Here is a 21,168-nt window from a genome sequence, read left to right on the forward strand (position 1 = left end):
CTGTCTGGTCAAATTTTGAAACTGATTTTGAATTAACTTCCTGATTATCTAGATGTACGAAATTTAAATATAGCCAAAAACCGGTTGATAAAGCAATATTAACTCTCTTCCTTGTCTTTCTGTTCGGCAGTATCAGGTTTGGGGATGGAATATGACGGTAATATCTGTCATCTCGGCGGAACTGGTGTGTTGTGTGGGTAGTATCTCGATGCGTTCCATGTGCTTTGCGAGGTGACAGGCAGGACTGAGCAGAGAGAAAGGGGAAGAGTAGATGAACAGAGAGAGAGAGAGAGGCAGGATATGTGTATATATATGTTATCATCAAAATGTTCAAAATCCATTGAAAAGCTTCACACACACGAGACTAAAAAGCATACAATAATTAGTTAAATGTATTTTTAATATCATACAGGTACCTCAGAACAATAATGACGACAAGAAAGCCCAGGAAAATCACAATAACACACGACCCCATACATAGAAAAACACTTTTTTACACACTGAAAGAAATAAAGGTGGTCAACAAGACCGGAAAGCTAATCCAGGAAACATTAACAAATACGACATCCAAAGTGAAATTTATGGGAGAGATCTCGGAACCATTCGAAATGAAGACAAGAGTGAGACATAGAGATGGCCTATCACCTATTCTATTAGAGTCAGTTTTGGAGAAAACAATTAGGACATGGTACAATCAAATGGGGTAAAGATGGGGAGACACAAGAATAAAACCGTCAACATAAAATGTCTGGCGCCGGCCGACGTGGCCGTGCGGTTAAAGGCGCTGCAGTCTGGAACCGCAAGACCGCTACGGTCGCAGGTTCGAATCCTGCCTCGGGCTTGGATGTTTGTGATGTCCTTAGGTTAGTTAGGTTTAACTAGTTCTAAGTTCTAGGGGACTAATGACCTCAGCAGTTGAGTCCCATAGTGCTCAGAGCCATTTGAACCATTTTTTTAAAAATGTTTGGCCTTTGCTGATGATATAGCCATCATAAAAAATAACAGAAAATAAGCCAGAGAAGCTCTAGAGACACTACACGAAATCTCAGCCAAAACAAGACTACAAATCTCATATGAAAAGACGCAGTACATGGATGTAAAATCCACAGACAGACACCCACTGGTAACGAAGTATGGAAAGATAATCCAAGAAGAGAGTTTCAAATATCTGAAAGATATTGTACAGAAAACAGGACTGAAATCGACGTTCATTGAAGAAAAGATCGCACAACTAAATAAAGCATACAGACTTAAACGGATCCATTACAACAAAAGAAATGTATCCATCAAAGCCAAATTAAGACACTGTAGTACAGTAGTGTTACCAGAGGCCTTATATGCCTCAGAAACAACAGTAATCAAGGGAAGAACGAAATCAAAAAGATGGAGAAACAAGAGAGGAAAATGATGAGAAAGATAGGTAATCATCTGTTCCTTTTCCCAGTCGCTTTAAAAGCTTTGTTGCTCCAGCAACCTACCCAAAAGTGCTACTAGAACGGGAGCCGTTTCTTTCGTATAATGTATCTCATGCGGTCCAGATATCTTTCCACTATTGAGTGATTTTAATTGACGTGTTATTCTATGATCACTTTTCTCGATGTCTGTCAGATCGGCGTTAGTGCCATGATTGAAAGGAGAGAGAGTAATGATATATTCCATACTCCGCAGTAGAACAGTTCCGAAACATTGAATTCAGTATGTCGGCCCTGTATCCATAAATACGAAACAGTATACACCATTATTTGTATAGAGTGTAGCCATGTATGGAAGTGAAAGATGGACGGTAAATAGTTTAGAATTGTGGTGCAGCAGAAGAATGTTGAAGATTAGATGGGTAAATCACGCAACTAATGAGGACGTACTGAATAGACTTAGGGAGAAGAGAAATTTGTAGTACAGCCTGACCAAAGAAGGGATCGGTTGGTAGGACACATTCTGGGACATCAAGGAATCACCAGTTTAGTACTGGTGGGAAGCGTATGGGGTAAAAATCGTAGAGGAAGACCAAGAGATGAATACAGTAAGCAGATTCGGAGGGATGTAGGTTGCAGCAGTTACTCGGAGATGAAGAGGCTTGCGCAGGATAGAGTAGCATGGAGAGCTGCATCAATCCAGTCTTCGGACTGAAGGCTACAATAACAACATGCAGCATTATGCAGTACATAGTTTCAATAAACGTCCACTAGAATCGAATACTGCTAGTAACAGACCGCAAGTTTTCAAACTCGTGTTGAATACCTTTCTCCTGCCAAATTCTTCCTAACGTCTGCAGGAATATATTGAATCCGTTTAGTTTTGATACGAGAATATAGTTCACTGGAGTAAATAGAATAGTAGATAGAACTCTTCACTGTAGTAGTCATTATGGCGGCGTGATTTAACTCACTAACTGATAAATACGATAAGTTTTGTGTGTAAAAGGTATTATGGCTTGTTTACATGATCTAGCAGTCCTGATAGGAGTTCTCCCAGATCAGTTCTGTTGTGTCCTGCCTATTCGTCGGATATAGGATGTCTAGGAAACCTGCTTTCTCGGATCGTTAGACAACAATTCAAGGAAATCGTATTATTACAGTAAGTTAATGACAGTGCTGCGAATTTACAATGACGTGTCGCAAGCAATGTACGACAGACAACATAAGAAATCTCATCAGTATAGACAATGCCTAATACAAGTGAAATGATACATTTCCTAAGTCACTGCTACAGAGCTCGTAGACGGCTAGTCATCGACTGCGCTGCGTCCAGGGGGCGCGGCGCGGCGCGGCGCTTATGCTGTCTTCGTCTAGACGCCGCTGCTGTCTCGGTGTCGTCCTAGAGAGGGGTCGGCCACCGTACTATTGGTTGACGTCTTCTTCACAGCCCTCTCCTCTTTAACGTTCCTGACCGGCGTTCTGGTGCGTGACTTTACGCCGGAACAATTTCAGACTAATGCTGGGAGGATTTCTAGTAATTTGCCATGGATGACACCTTTCCCTTTCCTGCCTCTCATTAGTACTGCATGTTTAAAATTATTATTATCTCTTGCCTGGAGTTTCACTTCACTGTCTTATTGTTATCATAATTTTAGTAATCAAAACGATCCGTGTAACTTATGAAGTAGTCTATAACCTTGTTTCACTAACATAAATGACTGAAAGAATATAAACAATAGAAAATAAAATATAAGTGCTTATGCTTCTACGACCGATGCCACTCTGAATGAAATCCTTAGTTCAATTAAGCTGCGTCATTTTAGAAAATAAAAATGGCCGTTAAAGCCGACGTTTCGACCTTATTTGCAGTGGGTTTGCTTAGGATGTCTGAACTGTTAGTAGTTGCCGGCCGCGCTGGCCGAGCGGTTCTAGGCGCTTCAGTCCAGAACCGAGCGGCTGCTACGGTAGCAGGTTCGAATCCTGCCTAGGGCATGGATGTGTGTGATGTCCTTAGGTTAGTTAGGTTTAAGTAGTTCTAAGTCTAGGCGACTGATGACCTCAGAGTCATTTTTTGTTAGTGGTTGAAAATGACGTGGCCTGATGACCAAAAGGATTTTCTTCAAAATAAAACTTATTCTATCTTTGTGAGATAATAGCTTATCAGATTACACGAGATCGTTCACAGGAAGTAATGTTGGCTCATTTCTTCTCTTGCGACTGAGAGACGTCTGTGTTATGATTCTAGCTCCGAGAAACTTTTCCGAAACTGGATCATACCCATCTTGTCCCAAACAATCCCTCACATAACGTCGATACCATCTTTCTTAACAAACCAAACCTAATGCTACCTCTACATTTTATGCTCCAAATTTAGACAATCACATTCTCTTCTCTCTATCTACTCTGCACACCCACCACCTAGCAAAACATATGAACTACTTCTCCGTCGTTTGTGTAAAACATAAACTCTTTCTCCTCATAAACATAGACATTGCTATTCCATTTCATTGGGTATTCTGTACTGTCGGGAAAAAATGCAACGCCCTTGTTTGGACAAGGTCATTTTATTGACATGTGGGGTGAAAGGTAGTTCATCATTGAGTGAGTATATGATAACAAATTCAGACCAAATGAAACACACATGCCACAGTAAAGGGTGCCCAAACAGAAAAGGCAGTACCACGTTGATAACAGCCTCTGCACTGTAGCTGGGCACTGGTTACTTTATGTTGCAGAAGAACCAAATGTGAGCGCGATTTGTATATGACGGCCCCCCACACCATGTAGCCTGTTATGGGACTTGTGTGTCGTGGGCGAATGCACTCTTGAAATAGATAGCTCATCAGGTCTACACCATACATGTTTATGTTTATATCCATCACTCGCATACAGCTCCTGTTCGAAGAGAAATAGCAGCAAAGAGAGAAAGAACGAAATAAATGGAGAGGGAAAAAACGCACCCCATGCATGGGCAACAACCCTATCCACAACGGCTAAGGCCAAGGAAAAACGTCCGCGGAACATCGAAGAAACTACTCTACTGGCCATTAAAATTACTACACCAATAATAAATGCAGATGATAAACGGGTATTCATTGGACAAATATATTATACTAGAACTGACATGTGATTACATTTTCACGCAATTTGGCTGCATAGATCCTGAGAAATCAGTACCCAGAACAACCACCTCTGGCCGTAATAACGGCCTTGATACGCCTGGACATTGAGTCAAACAGAGCTTGGATGGCGCCTACAGTTACAGCTGCCCATGCAGCTTCAACACGATACGACAGTTCATTAAGAGTAGTGTGTGACGTATTGTGACGAGCCAGTTGCTCGGCCACCATTGACCAGACGTTTTCAGTTGGTGAGAGATCTGGAGAATGTGCTAGCCAGGGCAGCAGTCGATCATTTTCTGTATCCAGAAAGGCCCGTACAGGATCTACAACATGCGGTCGTGCATTATCCTGGTCAAATGTAGAGTTTCGCAGGGATCGAATGAAGGGTAGAGCTAAGGGTCGTAACACATCTGAAATGTAACGTCCACTGTTCAAAGTGCCGTGAGTGCGAACAAGAGGTGACCGAGACGTGTAACCAATGGCACCCCATACCATCACGCCGGCTGATACGCCAGTATGGCGATGACGAATACACGCTTCCAATGTGCGTTCACTGCGATGTCTCCAAACACGGATGCGACCATCATGATGCTGTAAACAGAACCTGGATTCATCCGAAAAAAATGGCATTTTGCCATTCGTGCACCCAGGTTCGTCGTTGAGTACACCATCGCAGGCGCTCCTGTCTGTGATGCAGCGTCAAAGGTAACCGCAGTCATAGTCTCCGAGCTGGTAGTCCATGCTGCTGCAAATGCCGTCGAATTGTTCGTGCAGATGGATGTTGACTTGCAAACGTCCCCATCTGTTGACTCAGGGATCGAGACGTGGCTGCACGATCCGTTACAGCCATGCGGATAAGATGCCTGTCATCTCGACTGCTAGTGATACGAGGCCGTTGGAATCCAGCACGGCGTTCCGTATTACCCTCCAGAACCCACCGATTCCGCTAACAGTCATTGGATCTCGACCAACGCGAGCAGCAATGTCGCGATACGATAAACCGCAATCGCGATAGGCTACAATCCGACCTTTATCAAAGTCGGAAACGTGATGGTAGGCATTTCTCCTCCGTACACGAGGCATCACAACAACAGTTCACCAGGCAACGCCGGTAAACTGCTGTTTGTGTATGAGAAATGGGATGGAACCTTTCCTCATGTCAGCACGTTGTAGGTGTCGCCACCGGCGCCAACCTTGTGTGAATGCCCTGAAAAGCTAATCATTTGCATATCACAGCATCTTCTTCCTGACGGTTAAATGTCGCGTCTGTAGCACGTCATCTTCATGGTGTAGCAATTTTAATGGCCAGTAGTGTAACAACCACAGATAAAGGATCCAGTCTACAACTATAGAGGCCTGAGACATCCTACCCTCTAGTATGGAAAAATATTTTCAGATTCCTTATCCTCTGGTCATGATGAGAATTGGCCGGTCTGGGAGTCTTTTAATAGGCCGAGGTTGGGAGAGGACAGATCACGGGTTACCCTGGAAAAATGGAGACACAATGAAGAAAACAAACCCCAAAGTGACTGCAGGGAAGAACAGATTGTTCAACATATGCTTCAGTGTCGATTGTGTCCAGCCATGTGCACAGAAGATGACCTTCACCGGGAAATGCACCGGAAGTGACCAAATTTTTGTCAAAGGTTATATAAACTATGTTGATCTGTCAGCAATTGTATAAACTGTGTTTTATATATGGTTCTGACACAAGAATAACAGTAATACAGACGGAACCTAGTCTCATCACTGAAGACAACACAGCACCATTTCACTCTCCAGCCCACTCTTTCACGGCACCAGCGTAGCCTTGTTTGCATCGTCGTGGTGCCAGCAGTAGCCTGGACAGAGGTGTACGTGATCTTAACCCTGCAACAGGCAAACGCCTCCCAGTGGTCCCTGATGATACAGCAGTTGCACAGTGTGCCCGAATTTCGTCCATGGATGATGTCTGTTCATCCACCGCTGCTCGCACAGTGTGTCGATCATGACGTGCATCTTTATTACGCGAACGTCCAAAAGCTTTTTCACAGGTGTGGGAATGTTCCACAGACCACTGGTGAAAGCAGCAGCTCACTACCGATACATTGTGCCCAATATCTGCATCAGTCCGTCGATGCGTCCGCCCAGCTCCTCGCTGTTCCACGGTGCTATCCCTTACAAATGGCTCAAGCTGTTCAAAATGGGTATTTATTCGTTGGTAGGGCATCGTTGTACCCCAGAATGAGTGTTACGTGCGAGGTCTGTTCAAAAAATTTCGTAACATTAGTAATTTCGAACCAACAGTGTGTTGGAGAGAAATGCGGTTGGCATCCCCGCACATGCCTGCGTTTAATGTGTAGCTGCCGGAAGTTTCATTGTTGTATATCTGTTAGTTTTTGTTCAGTGCTGTATTGAATAGGACGTTGTGTCGCATAGTTTGCAGATTTCGAGATGGCAGAGTTAGAGGAGCAACGCGTCTGCTTTAAATTTTGGCGTGAAACTCTAGAAAACCTTTACAGAGACACGCCAAATAACGCAGGAAGCTTGCGGTGATAAGTGCTTAAGCTGTAGTCGGTGTTAAAAACGGCTCACACGGTTAAAAAAATGGCCAGACGGAAGTTAAAGATGACCCTCGTTGTGGACGCTCATGTCAGGAACGTCAACGAAATTGTGCGTGCCAATCGAAGACTGACTATCCGAGAGATTGCAGAAGAATTTAACATTTCAGTTGGATTATGTCATGAAATCCTAACACAGCGTCTTGCAATGCATCGTGTTGCCACCTCGTCGGACGGCTCATGAGTCAAGACGAGAAAGACCTTCACCTGGCAATCAGTGAAGAGCTTTTGGATCGCACAAATGAGAACGAGATGTTTCGTAAGAGAATCATGACTGGTGATGAGACATTGTGCGAGGGTTATAACATTGAGACCAAGGTTCAATCGTCACAATGGGTTGGAAAAGGTTCTCCAATATCAGAAAAAGCTCGTCAGACCGGGTCAAATGTCAAAGCCATGCTGATAGTTTTCTTTGACTTTGAAGGATTAGTTCATCATGCCTTCGTGCCACAGGTACAAACAGTTAATCTATGGTGTTATCTGGAAGTGTTGCGACTCCTGCGAGAAAATGTGAGAAAGAAACGGCCTGAAATGTGGCAAGAAAATTCATGACTCTTGCATCACGACAACGCACCCGCACATTCATCCCTGTTGGTGCGTGACTATTGCACAAGAAACGAAATCACTGTTCTGCCTCATCCTCCGTACTCACCAGACCTGACCCCTGAGGACATTTCTCTTTAATTTCCAAACTTGAAAGATTTGCAACTATAGACGAGACAAAAGAAAATTCACAGATGGCACTTTGCGCGCTCCAGCAAGAGACGTAACAAGACTGCTTCCGGAAGTGGAAACGGCATTGGGAGCGATGTTACAATTGTGGAGGGGGGTATTTCGAAGGAGACCATGCACGATAAGTAAAATGTAAAAATTTTGTGGACAAAGATCCGGAATTTTTTGAACAGACCTCGTACGCTGTGCACCGCTAAGCTCAGCATAGTTACTATCAGCAGAATCGAAACAGAGGGTGCACAGATGGGCGTCCAGAGCTCCATCTAGTTGCTGATGACCATGACAAGTGAGTCCCTAACACTACAGCCCCTCAATGTGCACGTCTAATACCTGCTGCCGCCTACCATTGTTCTTGATGGTGTTGTAGTTTTTCCAGCAGTGTATCAGCTACTTCGAAGCACTCTAGTTCAGACAATTTCGATTCAGTGCCGAGACGTCATAAACCGTCAAAAATCGAAAACTTTCGGTGAAATGGCATCGTTATTTGCTTCAGCACCCGGTCGCCGACCTTTGAGACCGTAGAATACCATAGCTACACTATTGGCCATTAAAATTGCTACACCACGAAGATGACGTGCTACAGATGCGAAATTTAACCGACAGGAAGAAGATGCTGTGATATGCAAATGATTAGCTTTTCAGAGCATTCACACGAGATTGGCGCCGGTGGCCACACCTACAACGTTCTGACATGAGAAAAGTTTCCAACCGATTTCTCATACACAAACAGCAGTTTACCGGCGTTGCCTGGTGAAACGTTGTTGTGATGGTTCATATCTGTGATCATCAGTCCCCTAGAACTTAGAACTACTTAAACCTAACTAAACTAAAGACACCACACACATCCATGCCCGAGGCAGGATTCGAACCTGCGACCGCAGCGGTCAGGCGGTTCCAGACTGAAGCGCCTAGAACCGCACGGCCACACCGGCCGGCTTTGTTGTGATGCCTCGTGTAAGGAAGAGAAATGCGTACCATCACGTTTCCGACTTTGATAAAGGTCCGATTGTTGCCTATCGCGATTGCGGTTTATCGTATCGCGACATTGCTGCTAGCGTTGGTCGAGACCCAATGACTGTTAGCAGAACATGGAATCGGTGGGTTCAGGAGGGTAATACGGAACGCAGTGCTGGATTCCAACGGCCTCGTATCACTAGCAGTTGAGATGACAGGCATCTTATCCGCATGGCTGTAACGCATCGTGCAGCCACGTCTCGATCCCTGAGTCAAGAAATGGGGACGTTTGCAAGACAACAACCATTTGCACGAACAGTTCGACGACGTTTGCAGCAGCATGGACTATCAGCTCGGAGACCACGGCTGCGGCTACCCTTGACGCTGTATAACAGACAGGAGCGCCTGCGATGGTGTTCTCAACGACGAACCTGGGTGCACGAATGGCAAAACGTAATTTTTTCAGATGAATCCAGATTCTGTTTACAGCATCATGATGGTCGCATTCGTGTTGGCGACATCGCGGTGAGCGCACATTGGAAGCGTGTATTCGTCATCGCCATACTGGCGTATCACCCGGCGTGATGGTATAGGGTGCCATTGGTTACACGTCTCGGTCACCTCTTGTTGGCATTGACGGCACTTTGAACAGAGAACGTTACATTTCAGATGTGTTACGACCCGTGACACTACCCTTCATTCGATCCCTGCGAAACTCTACATTTGAGCAGGACAATGCACGACCGCACGTTGCAGGTCCTGTACGGGCCTTTCTGGATGCATAAAATGTTCGACTGCTGTCCTGGCTAGCACATTCTCCAGATCTCTCACCAATTGAAAACGTCTGGTCAATGGTGGCCGAGCAACTGGCTCGTCACAACACGCCAGTCACTACTCATGATGAACTGTGGTATCGTGTTGAAACTGCATGGGCAGCTGTACCTGTACACGCCATCCAAGTTCTGTTTTGACTCAATACACAGGCGTATCAGGACCGTTATTACTGCCAGAGGTGGTTGTTCTGGGTACTGATTCCTCAGGATCTATGCACCCAAATTGCGTGAAGACGTAATCACATGTCAGTTCTAGTATAATATATTTGTCCAATGAATACCCGTTTATCATCTGCATTTCTTCTTGGTGTAGCAATTTCAATGGCCTTTAGTGTAAATAGCAGCAAAAACTCCATTGTTGTAACGGAACGCTCAAAAAGTTACCGTGCGATGGCCACAGTAACACCTTGCTTACGTGTCGATGCTTTATACACTCATCGGACTCACGCTGGGTTGCAAACGCGCTTCGGCGCCGCCCTCAAACGGAAATGTTTTGATCGCCTCTTATACGTGAGCAGGCTGTGTAGATGGCAGCTGTGTGAACCTAGGGCAGTGTTGCCTTATAAACTACGTTAGCAGCAGACATATGTTCGGCAGTAGTCGATCTCTTATGATGCTGCTATGAGGAAGCCACACATTAGAAATGACGCTATGACAACAATGTACGGTTACAGTCGCGGGCCGAGAGAAGGTAGATGATAAGAACACAAGGGAAGAGAACTCTCATACGTCTCCCCGTAAACCACCTTCCTGACTTGTTCCTTTCGGACAGTTTAGCGCCTTACAACGTTGTCGGGTGCCTGCCTTGCATCTCCGTCGGTACGGTCCTGATATAACGTAACTTCACATAGCCCATGTCAAGCGAAAAGTGATCATCCTTACACGTGCATTCTAAACAGCGAGCTCGTGCTGTGTGGATACTGCGAAGACCCATCCCTCGGGTCTAGTGCACTAGTGGCATCAGTTTTGTTTGAACCTAGCGTTCATCAAATGTGACGGCTTTCATTTCAAAACAGTTAATCACACTGAAATACCGAGCGAGACGGCGTGATGATTGAAACAGTGCTCTACCGTTAAGGAGCAGCGGCGTTCGACTCTCCTACAGCTGGTCAGAAGTAAATTTTCCATGCTTTCAGTAGATCGCTTAAAGCAGTTGTAGGTATAGTTTCTTTGCAAGGCCAGGGCATTATTCCTTCTACTACACCTCTAATAACGTAGCCCTCGACGGGTCATTAAAACCTGACAGTCGTTCATTCTCGAACCAAGGCAGATCAATGACAAATGTACGAGGGTGAGTCAAATGAAAACGTTAAATTGTATTAACAAATCGAAATTTCGCGCCGTTATCCTGTAAGTTGGTAAGCGTGCTACAAACAGCGTGCAGAATGGCCTGTAGGTGGTAGCATAGTGCAGATACACACATACCGTCGCAGTATCAGTATAAAGATGGTCGCCCCACTTGCGACTTGCACCAGGGAAGAACAGTGTTCTGTTATTCGGGTTTTGCGTAGTGAAGGCGTGAAACCTATTGAAATTCATCGGCGAATGAAGGTTCAGGACGGTGATGCATGTTTGTCACAGCAGCAAGTCTACGATTGGAGTAGGAAGTTCGCAAACAGTGTGACTTCAGTGGGACATGCTCCTCGTCCAGGTCAGACACAACGAGTTGTGACTCCACAGATCATTGCAGCAGTTGAAGCCATAGTGAAGGAAAACCGCCGAGTGACACTGAATGACATTGCAGCATGTTTACAGATTAGTCATGGGTCATCACACCACATTGTGCGTGATGTACAAGATGGGTGCCACGGCAGATGACTCATGAAATGAGAGAACGACGTGTTGATGCTTGTGAAGAACTTCTTCGGAACTTTGAACGAGAAGGTGATGGCTTCCTTGCAAGAAACGTTACTGGGGACAAAGCTGGGTTCACTCCCACCAACCGGAAACGAAGAGAGCGAGCAAGGAATGGCGCCATTCCTCATTACCAAAACCAAAGACGTTTCGAACAGAATCATCAGCAGGGAGTGTTATGCTGACTCTCTTTTGGGACGAAACCGGCGTCATTTTGTAGCATTACGTGCCTAGAGGGACCACTGTCACCAGTGCATCATACACATATCTCCTAAAAAATCATGTGCGGTTTGCAATCAAATCAAAGCGACGTGGATTGCTGTCAGCAGGTGTCCTTTTGCAACATGACAGTGCAAGGCCCCACACCGTCCGTACAACAGTTGCAACAATCACAGACCTGCATTTTGAGTGTCTTCCTCATCCACCATACTCACCAGACCTTGCCCCAAGTGATTTCCATATGTTTGGATCTCTCAAACACGCAATGGGAGGAAAGAAGTTCCATTCTGATGAGGTACGCCACACGTTGCATGAGTGGTTGCACGGACTACCAAAATAATTTTTTTCTAAAGGAATTTATGCACTTTGTAAGCGCTGGAGGACTTGCATTGAACGTGGGGGAGATTATGTTGAAAAGTGATACAGCTTTGTACCACTTCTGCACAATAAATAATATTTAAAAAAATATTTAAGGTTTTCATTTAACTCAGCCTCGTAGCTACGGACACTTTTTCTGTAACTTTGATAAATGTCCATGTTATCTTCATTCCAAAGACGCAACTCTACACAGAGTGTATCCCTTGCAAGGCTGCATAACTACTTAAAACTACGTCCATTTGAACCTACTTACCGCAGTTAAGCTTTAGTCTCTCTCTACAATGTGTATCCCCAGCACTTCCCACCATTGTCAAATGAATGTGGGTTGCAATAGTTATACAGAGATGAATAGGCTTGCTAGAGATACGCTAGCGTGGAGAGATGCGCCGCGCGGGATTAGCCGAGTCATGGACTGCGCGGCTGGTCCCGGCGGAGGTTCGAGTCCTCCCTCGGGCATGGGTGTGTGTGTTTGTCCTTAGCATAATTTAGGTTAAGTAGTATGTAAGCTTAGGGACTGATGACCTTAGCAGTTAAGTCCCATAAGATCTCACACACGTTTGAACATTTTTTTGGAGAATTGCATCAAACCAGTCTTCCAACTAAAGACGACAAAAGACAACTTATAAATGTTTTACGCCAACTGAACACGGATGAAAATATAAAACGCGTCTTATCATAAGTAAAGCTACTGCATGCAAAAATTCCTGTATTTCTGCAAGGTATTTCAATCCACAGACACTGGACTCAACCATCATTATCAAGGATAAATTAACGTTTGAATTTGTCCTTTATATTATACACAATAGCAGTATCCTAATCACAGTCCAACATAGACGAACCGAGGTTAAGGCATGTTTTGATAAGACGCTGCCGCTCACTAACAACGAAATCATACAACCAACGGGTTACACATTGATGAAACAAATGCTGCTGAAGTACGCTGCGCTTCTTAAGTGCTTTCAGTAAATCTACGTTCAAAGATTTACGAGCGTGTTGAATACCATACGAGAGTGCCAGCCGTCGCGCAACGACGATAAGACGGCAGATTACAAATCTGTCCGTAGTGCGTTCGAGTATCTTCACATCTGTTTGCTTCCGAATCTTCCACTAGATTCATGGGCCGCTACAATTAATCGTGTTTCCCTGGAAAGGAACAATAATGATGATGACACTCATTGTAATAGACCCAAGGCGAGGTATGATAAGAAATCGTGATGAGATTAACATTTATTTACCTATGCTTTCACGCGCATATCGCAAATATAGTGTACCCCATTCAAAGCAGGCACAGTCCTTCCTAATGTCACTACGATACGCGCAAGAAACTATCGATAAACAATTGGTAAGTTCATCACGATTCCCTATGCAATCTTGTTTATACCAGGCCACAAATGTACCAAAATGATCATTATTATATTACTATTATTTTTGTTGTTGTTGTTGTTGTTGTTGTAACAGTTCCTTTCCGAAGAAATCAAGATACATTGTAAAGAGCTGCTTGGTGGAAGAATAAAAAAAGAAAATGACGCGACTCGACCACAGTATGTGTAGACATCTAATCTGCCGCCTTGGCTGGTTATTCTACGCAGCTTCTCGAAGGCTACTGCGGTATTCAACACGCTCCTAAAACTTGACATCTCAATTTCTTGAAAACGCTTAAGAAGCGCACCACAGTAGAACAGGATTTGTTTAGTCGCCAAAGGCGTCATCTGCTTTGCTATCATTGGGAAAAAGTGCGTACGATAACCGTGCGAAAGATGAGGAAACTGTTGAGCAGTTAGGTGGCCAGCAGTGTTTTTCGCAGTGGTTCTGTGAGCGTGGTTGTGTAGACCGCCCGCGCTGCGTGTGTGTTGCAGGTAGCGCGGCAGGCGGCGAACTGAGGGGCAGCGAGGCGGGCAGATCGGTAGGCGTGCGGGACAGCCGACGGCGACGCCTGCCGCGCCCCCTGCAGCCCAGTGCGCATGCGCCGCGGGGCAGCAGCCCCAAGATGGCGGGCGTGCACCCTGCGCCAGCGGGTGACGACAGCTACTGAGTGCGCGCCGGCGGAAATGGCGAGCGAACGTGGATCGCGGGCCCGGAGATCGCCCGTTCACCGCCGCGAACGGCGCGGGGTAGGCCGTGGACGACGAGAGCAGCAGCCGCGACGCCGCGGAGCGACGCTCCGGCCGCCGGCGTCGGCATGAAGGGCGGAGTAGTGTCGTGTCGTGTGCCTCTGCCGCTACGACTGTGCAGTGAGTAGTGAGCCGCACCGGGAAATCAACAGCCTCGCCGCTGCGGCAAGACCGCCGCCGGATCCAGGACTGCAGTGGCGACAGGAAAATTATAATATATATCGTCCGGGAGAACGGAAAGGGACTCGCACACGACGGAGGGAAACATGCAAAAGGAAAATAACACCAACTCTGGGGAGCACCAGCAATATGTTGGACCCTTCAGGCTGGAGAAAACACTCGGAAAAGGCCAAACTGGTAAGCGCAGTGTCAGTATTTCGCCCGTAGTGCACCCCCGTGCGACGTTGCCAGCACACTGTTTCCCGGCGCTTTGCGACGTTCGGCGAGGGGCGGCATGCTTCTCCGCCTGCCAGTTAGGCAATTCCGGCGTGCGCTGGTGCCAAGTGTGCTGCATTCCCGTGCCGCTGCAGGGGCCACATTGGCAAGCAACAATGTTCACTGTAGGACGCCGATACTACTGAAAAGTACCTATCAGTTATAGAAAGTGCTGTGTAATAGCTTCCACGTTAGATGTTTACAACCCCGTTTAAGCAACACAAAATGTCAATACTGCAATGTCCTAATTGCTGCCAGCGCGGAGAGAAGTAACGAAAAATAATAGTGGATTTCAGTTCGCCCCACATAGATGGTTCTCGACTCGAGGATATGCAGCAGTACTATGAATAACGATATTCCCTAGATATTCAGAATTACTTATCATACGTTTTTATTCTTTAAATCCTGCAATAAACCCGCCAGTGCTTATTTTTCCTGAGTTTCCTTCTATTATTGCCAAATAGATGCCGATTATTATCAGCACAGCTGCTATAGACTATTACTGCGACAGACAAATTAGTACCGAGTGAAATATAACTGCTACTGTTTTGCCATTCATTTATGCCTAATAAAAATGAATAAATAAAAAGAAAGTCCGAGTTTATAGTTGAGTGGTAGACCTGCAAGTTAGCTCAACACTAAATATAGCCAACACTTGATAAGCACTGTTTTTCACCTCAGAATATCTTCATACCGTATTAGAAATTCTGAAAACATACATCTATAATGAGCTAATGCATTTCGGCCAACTACAATTCCTTGACGACCTTCTTTGTATCTTGTCATTTCCTTTCCACACATTCGTTTTCTTCTGTCTGATAGAATTGTTCTTTCTATTTTATATAAACAACAAACTTTTAATTGAGTTAGTTTACGCAAATGAAACTGACAAAGTCCTGTTACGAATATTTACAAATTCCTATGCCGTAACCCACTGTGCCGAATATTGATAGGCTGACAGCAGTTTACCAGAGAAACTGTGGAAATCTTTAATGATTCTTTTCTTAAAACATCGCAAAGTAATCAGACTGCATTGATTCCTTAAATGACGGTAGTGCCTTCTGAAATATTGTTCCCCATTACCTATTAGCTATATGCCGCAAAATATTAATTAAAATAGGAAGTTGTTATATTTAAATCAAGGAAGATTTTTGACAAGATGTAGAACATATTTGTGACAAGCTCATAGAAACTCGCTGTAGTTCAGGAAGCAAACGTTTTGCCTCATATATTCGACAAAAATCACTTAACAAAGCAGACAATGTAGCATAACCTAAAAGCCACAAGTTATATTCCACTCTTCCCTATGGCCAGATATAACACCAGAAAATGACAGTTGTATCATTAACACTGAAAAGGTATCTCCATAGTGGACAGTATTTATCATGTCACAAATAATTGTTTGGAATCCTTAAACATGAGGATTACAGCCATTGATATTTTTCTCATCTTTCCAAAGCTTTTACGTGTATATATCACAATATGCCTACACTTCTATTGAATGTCTGACAGAGAGTAATATTTAAAGTCTAACATCAAGAAAAGGCAGCAGCAGTTAACACCACAGAATCTTACTTCATTCATATTACATTCATATTAATAGCAAAGATGTATTTGTGTAATGTATCATGATAGGTACCTACCTCTCCAAATATCCTGATGCCTCATAGCAAAACTTTTACAGTCACAGGATTTTGCAGTTAGGTGTGGTTTGATATTTCAGGATACATTATGTAAAACATATGTAAAATGTGAGCCAATGTGTATGTGAGCTTTGCCAACATGATGCATTTGCCATGAATAGAAGGAGGCCACTACAATTAATATTCAAGGTATTTCTTTCATTTTACACTATAATATATCCACTTGCTCCAAAATTTTGTACTAACTGATCACAGAAATTCAATAATCTGCCTGCAGAAACACTTATCAAGCTAATTTCTTTCAATTCACTTCAGGTCTCAACAGCTTGCAAAAGGTAGTAATTCCACACAACAATAGATGCAGAAACAGTATTGTACCAATGTTCCAGAGCCCATTATATAAAGTGATCTCAGCTGGAAACATCTTATTCTCTAGGACTTCAAAGGACTATTCTTAACATTATTTTCCTTAAGATGATTCCTTATATTGGAGACATAAATGTACTAAAGCTGTATTGTTTTAATGACATAGTGAATTATGAATTATTTTGTAGATGTACACTGGATATAATTTCTGACACAAAACTTTCACAAAAGCAAAATTTTAGTATCAAAAGATGATCAAACAATCAAACAGTTTGAATTCTTCTAACTGAACACATGTGAAAAGCTTTCTTGAAAGTATCACACATTTCCCTCAGTGCGGCCTTCTTCACTGTGAGAATAATCTCCACTCTCTCTGCCACTGAACTCTGAAAGCTTATTTACTTTCTTTATTTTGAATCTATTACATCTTGTGTTACATTTTGGGTGAATTCTGTGCATTCATAAAGAATGTTCTCAGTTCAGGAAAGGCCACTAGAATGATGTACTGTATGGTCTGAGACTGTGAACTTGATGCAACTAACAGTCCAAGTTTCTCAGGTTTCTAATGCTGCAGTCCTGTACATACACTTGCGCATGTTACGACTCATAGAATGCTATGACTCATAGTATGTTAGCTTTCAATCTTTTTCTCAAGGTCACCTCCCACTTGGCTGTCCCTTCCTGGACATCTGAATGGCAAACTAGTATAGAATCTTTGCCAGTTTAGAGATCATCATACTTTTCAGTTATAAGCCAAAAATCCTGTTGGCACACCATATGTGTCTTTAAGGAGCAGTGGTTTCCATTACCTTTTGCATTGTCGTACCATTGAATATTACTGATTCTTTTGAGTGGCGGATTATGGTTCTAAATTCTGGGGTTGCCTAGCCTTCCTAATGACCACCGCACCTACTACTATTATTACTAAGATAACAACAACAGTAACTACTACTACTGATACTATTACTAGTGTGATGTTAATAATAATAATAATAATAATAATAATAATAATAATAATAATAATGACACTCACTTTTATTTATAAATGAACTGGTAAACTGGGCATTTGAGCATTGTCACTTGTAAATCAAGTTAACTTTATAATCCTTAATCCTCCTCCTTCCGAAGTCTTTTGACAATGTTGTCATACTATGCGTTTTGGTTTTAAAGTATTTGCAGTACTGGTTTTCCTGTTGAGGTACAAGCAAGATCTAATAACTGATTCTGGGCTACACTGTTCCTTAAATATGTTTTTACACATTTAAGACAAGAACAACTTCTTCCAACTGAAGCACTTGTTGCAGGAATGGTAGCAGCTAGACAAAATAGTTTGAAAGATTCTTGAAGAATATGGTCCATTTCATTCTCAGTCATTCTTTCAATTACATCTCTCAAACTTTATGTGCTGGGAAGAAAATACAGTCTCCACTTCTACATGCAAATGCAAGCAACTAAAGGATGCACCATACTTTTATAATACTGAAATCACACTATCTACTGGGAAATGCTGAGCATATTTGGTGAAATGAGTAGTATCACCGAATTTAAGGAAGAGCTGTTGATTACAATGTGAAAATCTTATTTCCAGTTGCATTACAATATTATCCAGTGCCTTAACTGTGTCTGTTTGTATTTTAACATCAATGAATTGCCAATGTATTCATCCATCATCTCAGCTCTACTAATGGAAGCTTCAGGTTGCAAATTAGTCAAGCATGTCATGAAATTAAAACATCTTAAATTTCTTGTATGGGTTATGCGCTCTGAGACAGCATCGTTGCAAAACTGTGCATCATTGATATTCTTCTGAAGAATGTTCAAAAGCATATGCTTTGACAAACAGAGAGAAGAAATACACAGTCAAAGTCTAGGGGGATAGTTTTGAAACCACAGGCTTCTCTTGTAGTTGTTGCACTAGAGTCTCTACTGACAATTATCTCATTTAAAACCTCAATTATCTACAAATGGTTTTTGAGAATGGCAGATGTTATTCTGATGGTAGAGTTCCATCTCGTTTCACTGTTGGGAGGAATTTGTTTACCAACAATACTGTCTAGAATTGTTGATTGTTTGGAAGACTGGTGAAAGAAAGCAGGAATATCCTGGAGTGCAGAGAAAAAATACCTTACTTGTTGTATACAAGAATAGTTCTGCTGCAAAACTGAATCCAAGCAATGTGCCAAACAGTGAGTGGAAAGAGCTTGGGAGTTAATTTTATGGACCATAGCCTGCAGACCATTTAATTCTTCCACCAGAATGGAAGCACCGTCACAAGTTTGTGACAACAGTTTGTTCTTCATACCATAATTCTGAAAAATGCCACACAGCACAGTGAATAAAGCAGCAGTAGTTCTATCTTGGCTAACATCATGCAAATCAAGAAAAAGTTTGTGAATGCACTGTTGCAGTCCACCAGCCTCACAACAATAGAGCCACTGTGACTCGTCCAAAACATGTTGCTTTGTCCACAATGCAGACATAAATGAGGTTCTATCTGAACTTGTATATATATATTCAAATGTTGACTCATTTTTACATTCAGTCAGTTCATTCTGTATATTTTTTGAAAATTCCAGAAATATCCCATTTGCTTCCAGTATGATTTCAAATCTTTCCTTCTGTTTATCACAAGTTTAAAAATGACTCAGAGAAATTCAAGATTCAGGGAATCTTCTGTCTCATCATGACCTTTGAAAGCTAGCTCCTGATTTCATTAAATACTTGTGACATCACTTAGAATTTTCATAATCTCTCTATTATTCACTACATTGTTGTGTCAAACTTTCATTGGTTTAAGATGTTCATAAAGTAGGTCTGAAATTCCAAACACTTCTTTGGATAGTTCTTTAACTGAAATAAAACTACTGAGATGATCTTTAGAGGAAGCATGCCATGCGCATCCTCTAGGCAGATTCTTCAGATCACTGAAACCCTCAGCAGACAATACTGTTTTTCTTGTGCTTAAGAGCAAACATGGCCAGCAGAATAATTTTCTTTTTGTAGGACTAGCACATAACCACTTGTGCTGCTCATACAAGTTTGGAATGCAGATGTCTTGAATTTATCTTTCTGAAGAAGATGTGACACCAGTGTTGGACATCCTTTCTTCAAAATTTTATGTCATTCAGTTTCACATTTCCTCAAAAACAAAAGTTCATACAAGGAAGTAATGATATCCTTGCTCAAAAGCATTACATCAGTACTTGTACAAGGTTGGACTTCATCTACATTCGTGACACATGGATTAACTAACATAAGGGAAACATAGAGAGGCAGCACCACAGCTGCAGGCCTCCCATGTCATGGAGGTACACAGCAACATGGTTTAAGGCAGCTTGTACCCCCCTCTCCTGTTTCCAGCAGTGATGTTGTAGCCATGCACTACTCTCTGAAATAACTGGATTAATAGATTCATGTTGTACCCAGAAACCAAATCTTTATTATCACTCTGGTGAACACTAAGCTATTACAACAAGTAAATTATAAAGAACAAACAACAGTGGTGAACTTCTCATCTGTCTCAACTATCGTCACAGTAGCCCTTCCCCCCCCCCCCCCCTTTTTTTTTTTTTTTTTTAATGTGGTGACTCTCTGGAGATTGTGGCTGCTGTTTCTTCTCTTCCAACTGCAAAAATCTTCTTCTGGAACTCTGGTATGCCTGGAACTCCTGGGCACGTAGGATAAATGCAACTCCAGCTATGAAGAACACTTCTCTTCATTGTCCTGTTATTGATCAAGGTGTCTCACTATGTACCACAGTCAGTGCCCATAGCCTTCTTTGCTGTTCCCATGACTGCAGTTGGTTGGCTGCTGAGATGTCTGCAGTGTAGGGGTGCCGAGGTAAAACTTTTCCTCCTGCTCGGATTCTGTATTCTGCCTAAACTTCGTGCTCAACTGGCTGCCTATCTTCTTTCTATTGATGCATCTGTGAACTACTTTTCTCTTTGCTTGTAAAGATCACTGTATTGTCAGATGTTAATGTCTCTCAACCTTGTCGATTGTTTGTGGTTCTGAGTGTTGTAGGTTGCACTGTGTCCTCCTCCTGTGCCACAATGTAATGATTACCATAGCAACTGAATGTTTACAGGTGGCCTGGCTTGTGCCTAGCCTCTTTGCTGTATGCTTCTTTCCACCTTCTGCTTTAGGTTAGGGCTAAGCTTTTGCACTTTGACTTATTCTCTAGTGCTGGTGATTTAGAAGGAACAATACAAGCTACTGTCTTTCTTGCTTGCTGACAAAACTGCATGAAGGTTTATTGTAAAAAATAATTACTGCTCATACTACTACTACTGCTACTTCTAATACAGAAAACTGAGGAGATCCAGTCTCGCTTGTCTCCTCTGATTGCTGCTATTAATTCTTCTGCCTTTTGGGGACAGTTTCCCACACTAAAGGCAAGAGAGTGCCCTGGACCTCTGTCCAATCCTCCGCCCTCTTTGACAAGGCTGCTGGCAATATGAATGTGACTTCTTATGCTGGATCTCTTCAGTCACCGTTTCTGACAAT

At 43.1% G+C, this 21,168-nt stretch overlaps 1 protein-coding gene across 1 annotated transcript in view; it reads left to right on the plus strand.

Annotated features, from left to right (window-relative positions):
• The first annotated feature begins 14,260 nt into the window (after positions 1-14,260).
• The window catches only part of LOC126203288 (serine/threonine-protein kinase BRSK2), a 195,958-nt gene continuing 189,050 nt past the window's right edge, over positions 14,261-21,168 (plus strand). Inside the window, exon 1 of the mRNA XM_049937545.1 lies at positions 14,261-14,575. Coding sequence (XP_049793502.1) covers positions 14,485-14,575 — 91 coding nt within the window. The 5' untranslated portion in view covers positions 14,261-14,484. The remainder of the gene's footprint in view (positions 14,576-21,168) is intronic.

This window comes from Schistocerca nitens, chromosome 9 (assembly GCF_023898315.1).
Source record: "Schistocerca nitens isolate TAMUIC-IGC-003100 chromosome 9, iqSchNite1.1, whole genome shotgun sequence".
NCBI lineage: Eukaryota > Metazoa > Arthropoda > Insecta > Orthoptera > Acrididae > Schistocerca > Schistocerca nitens.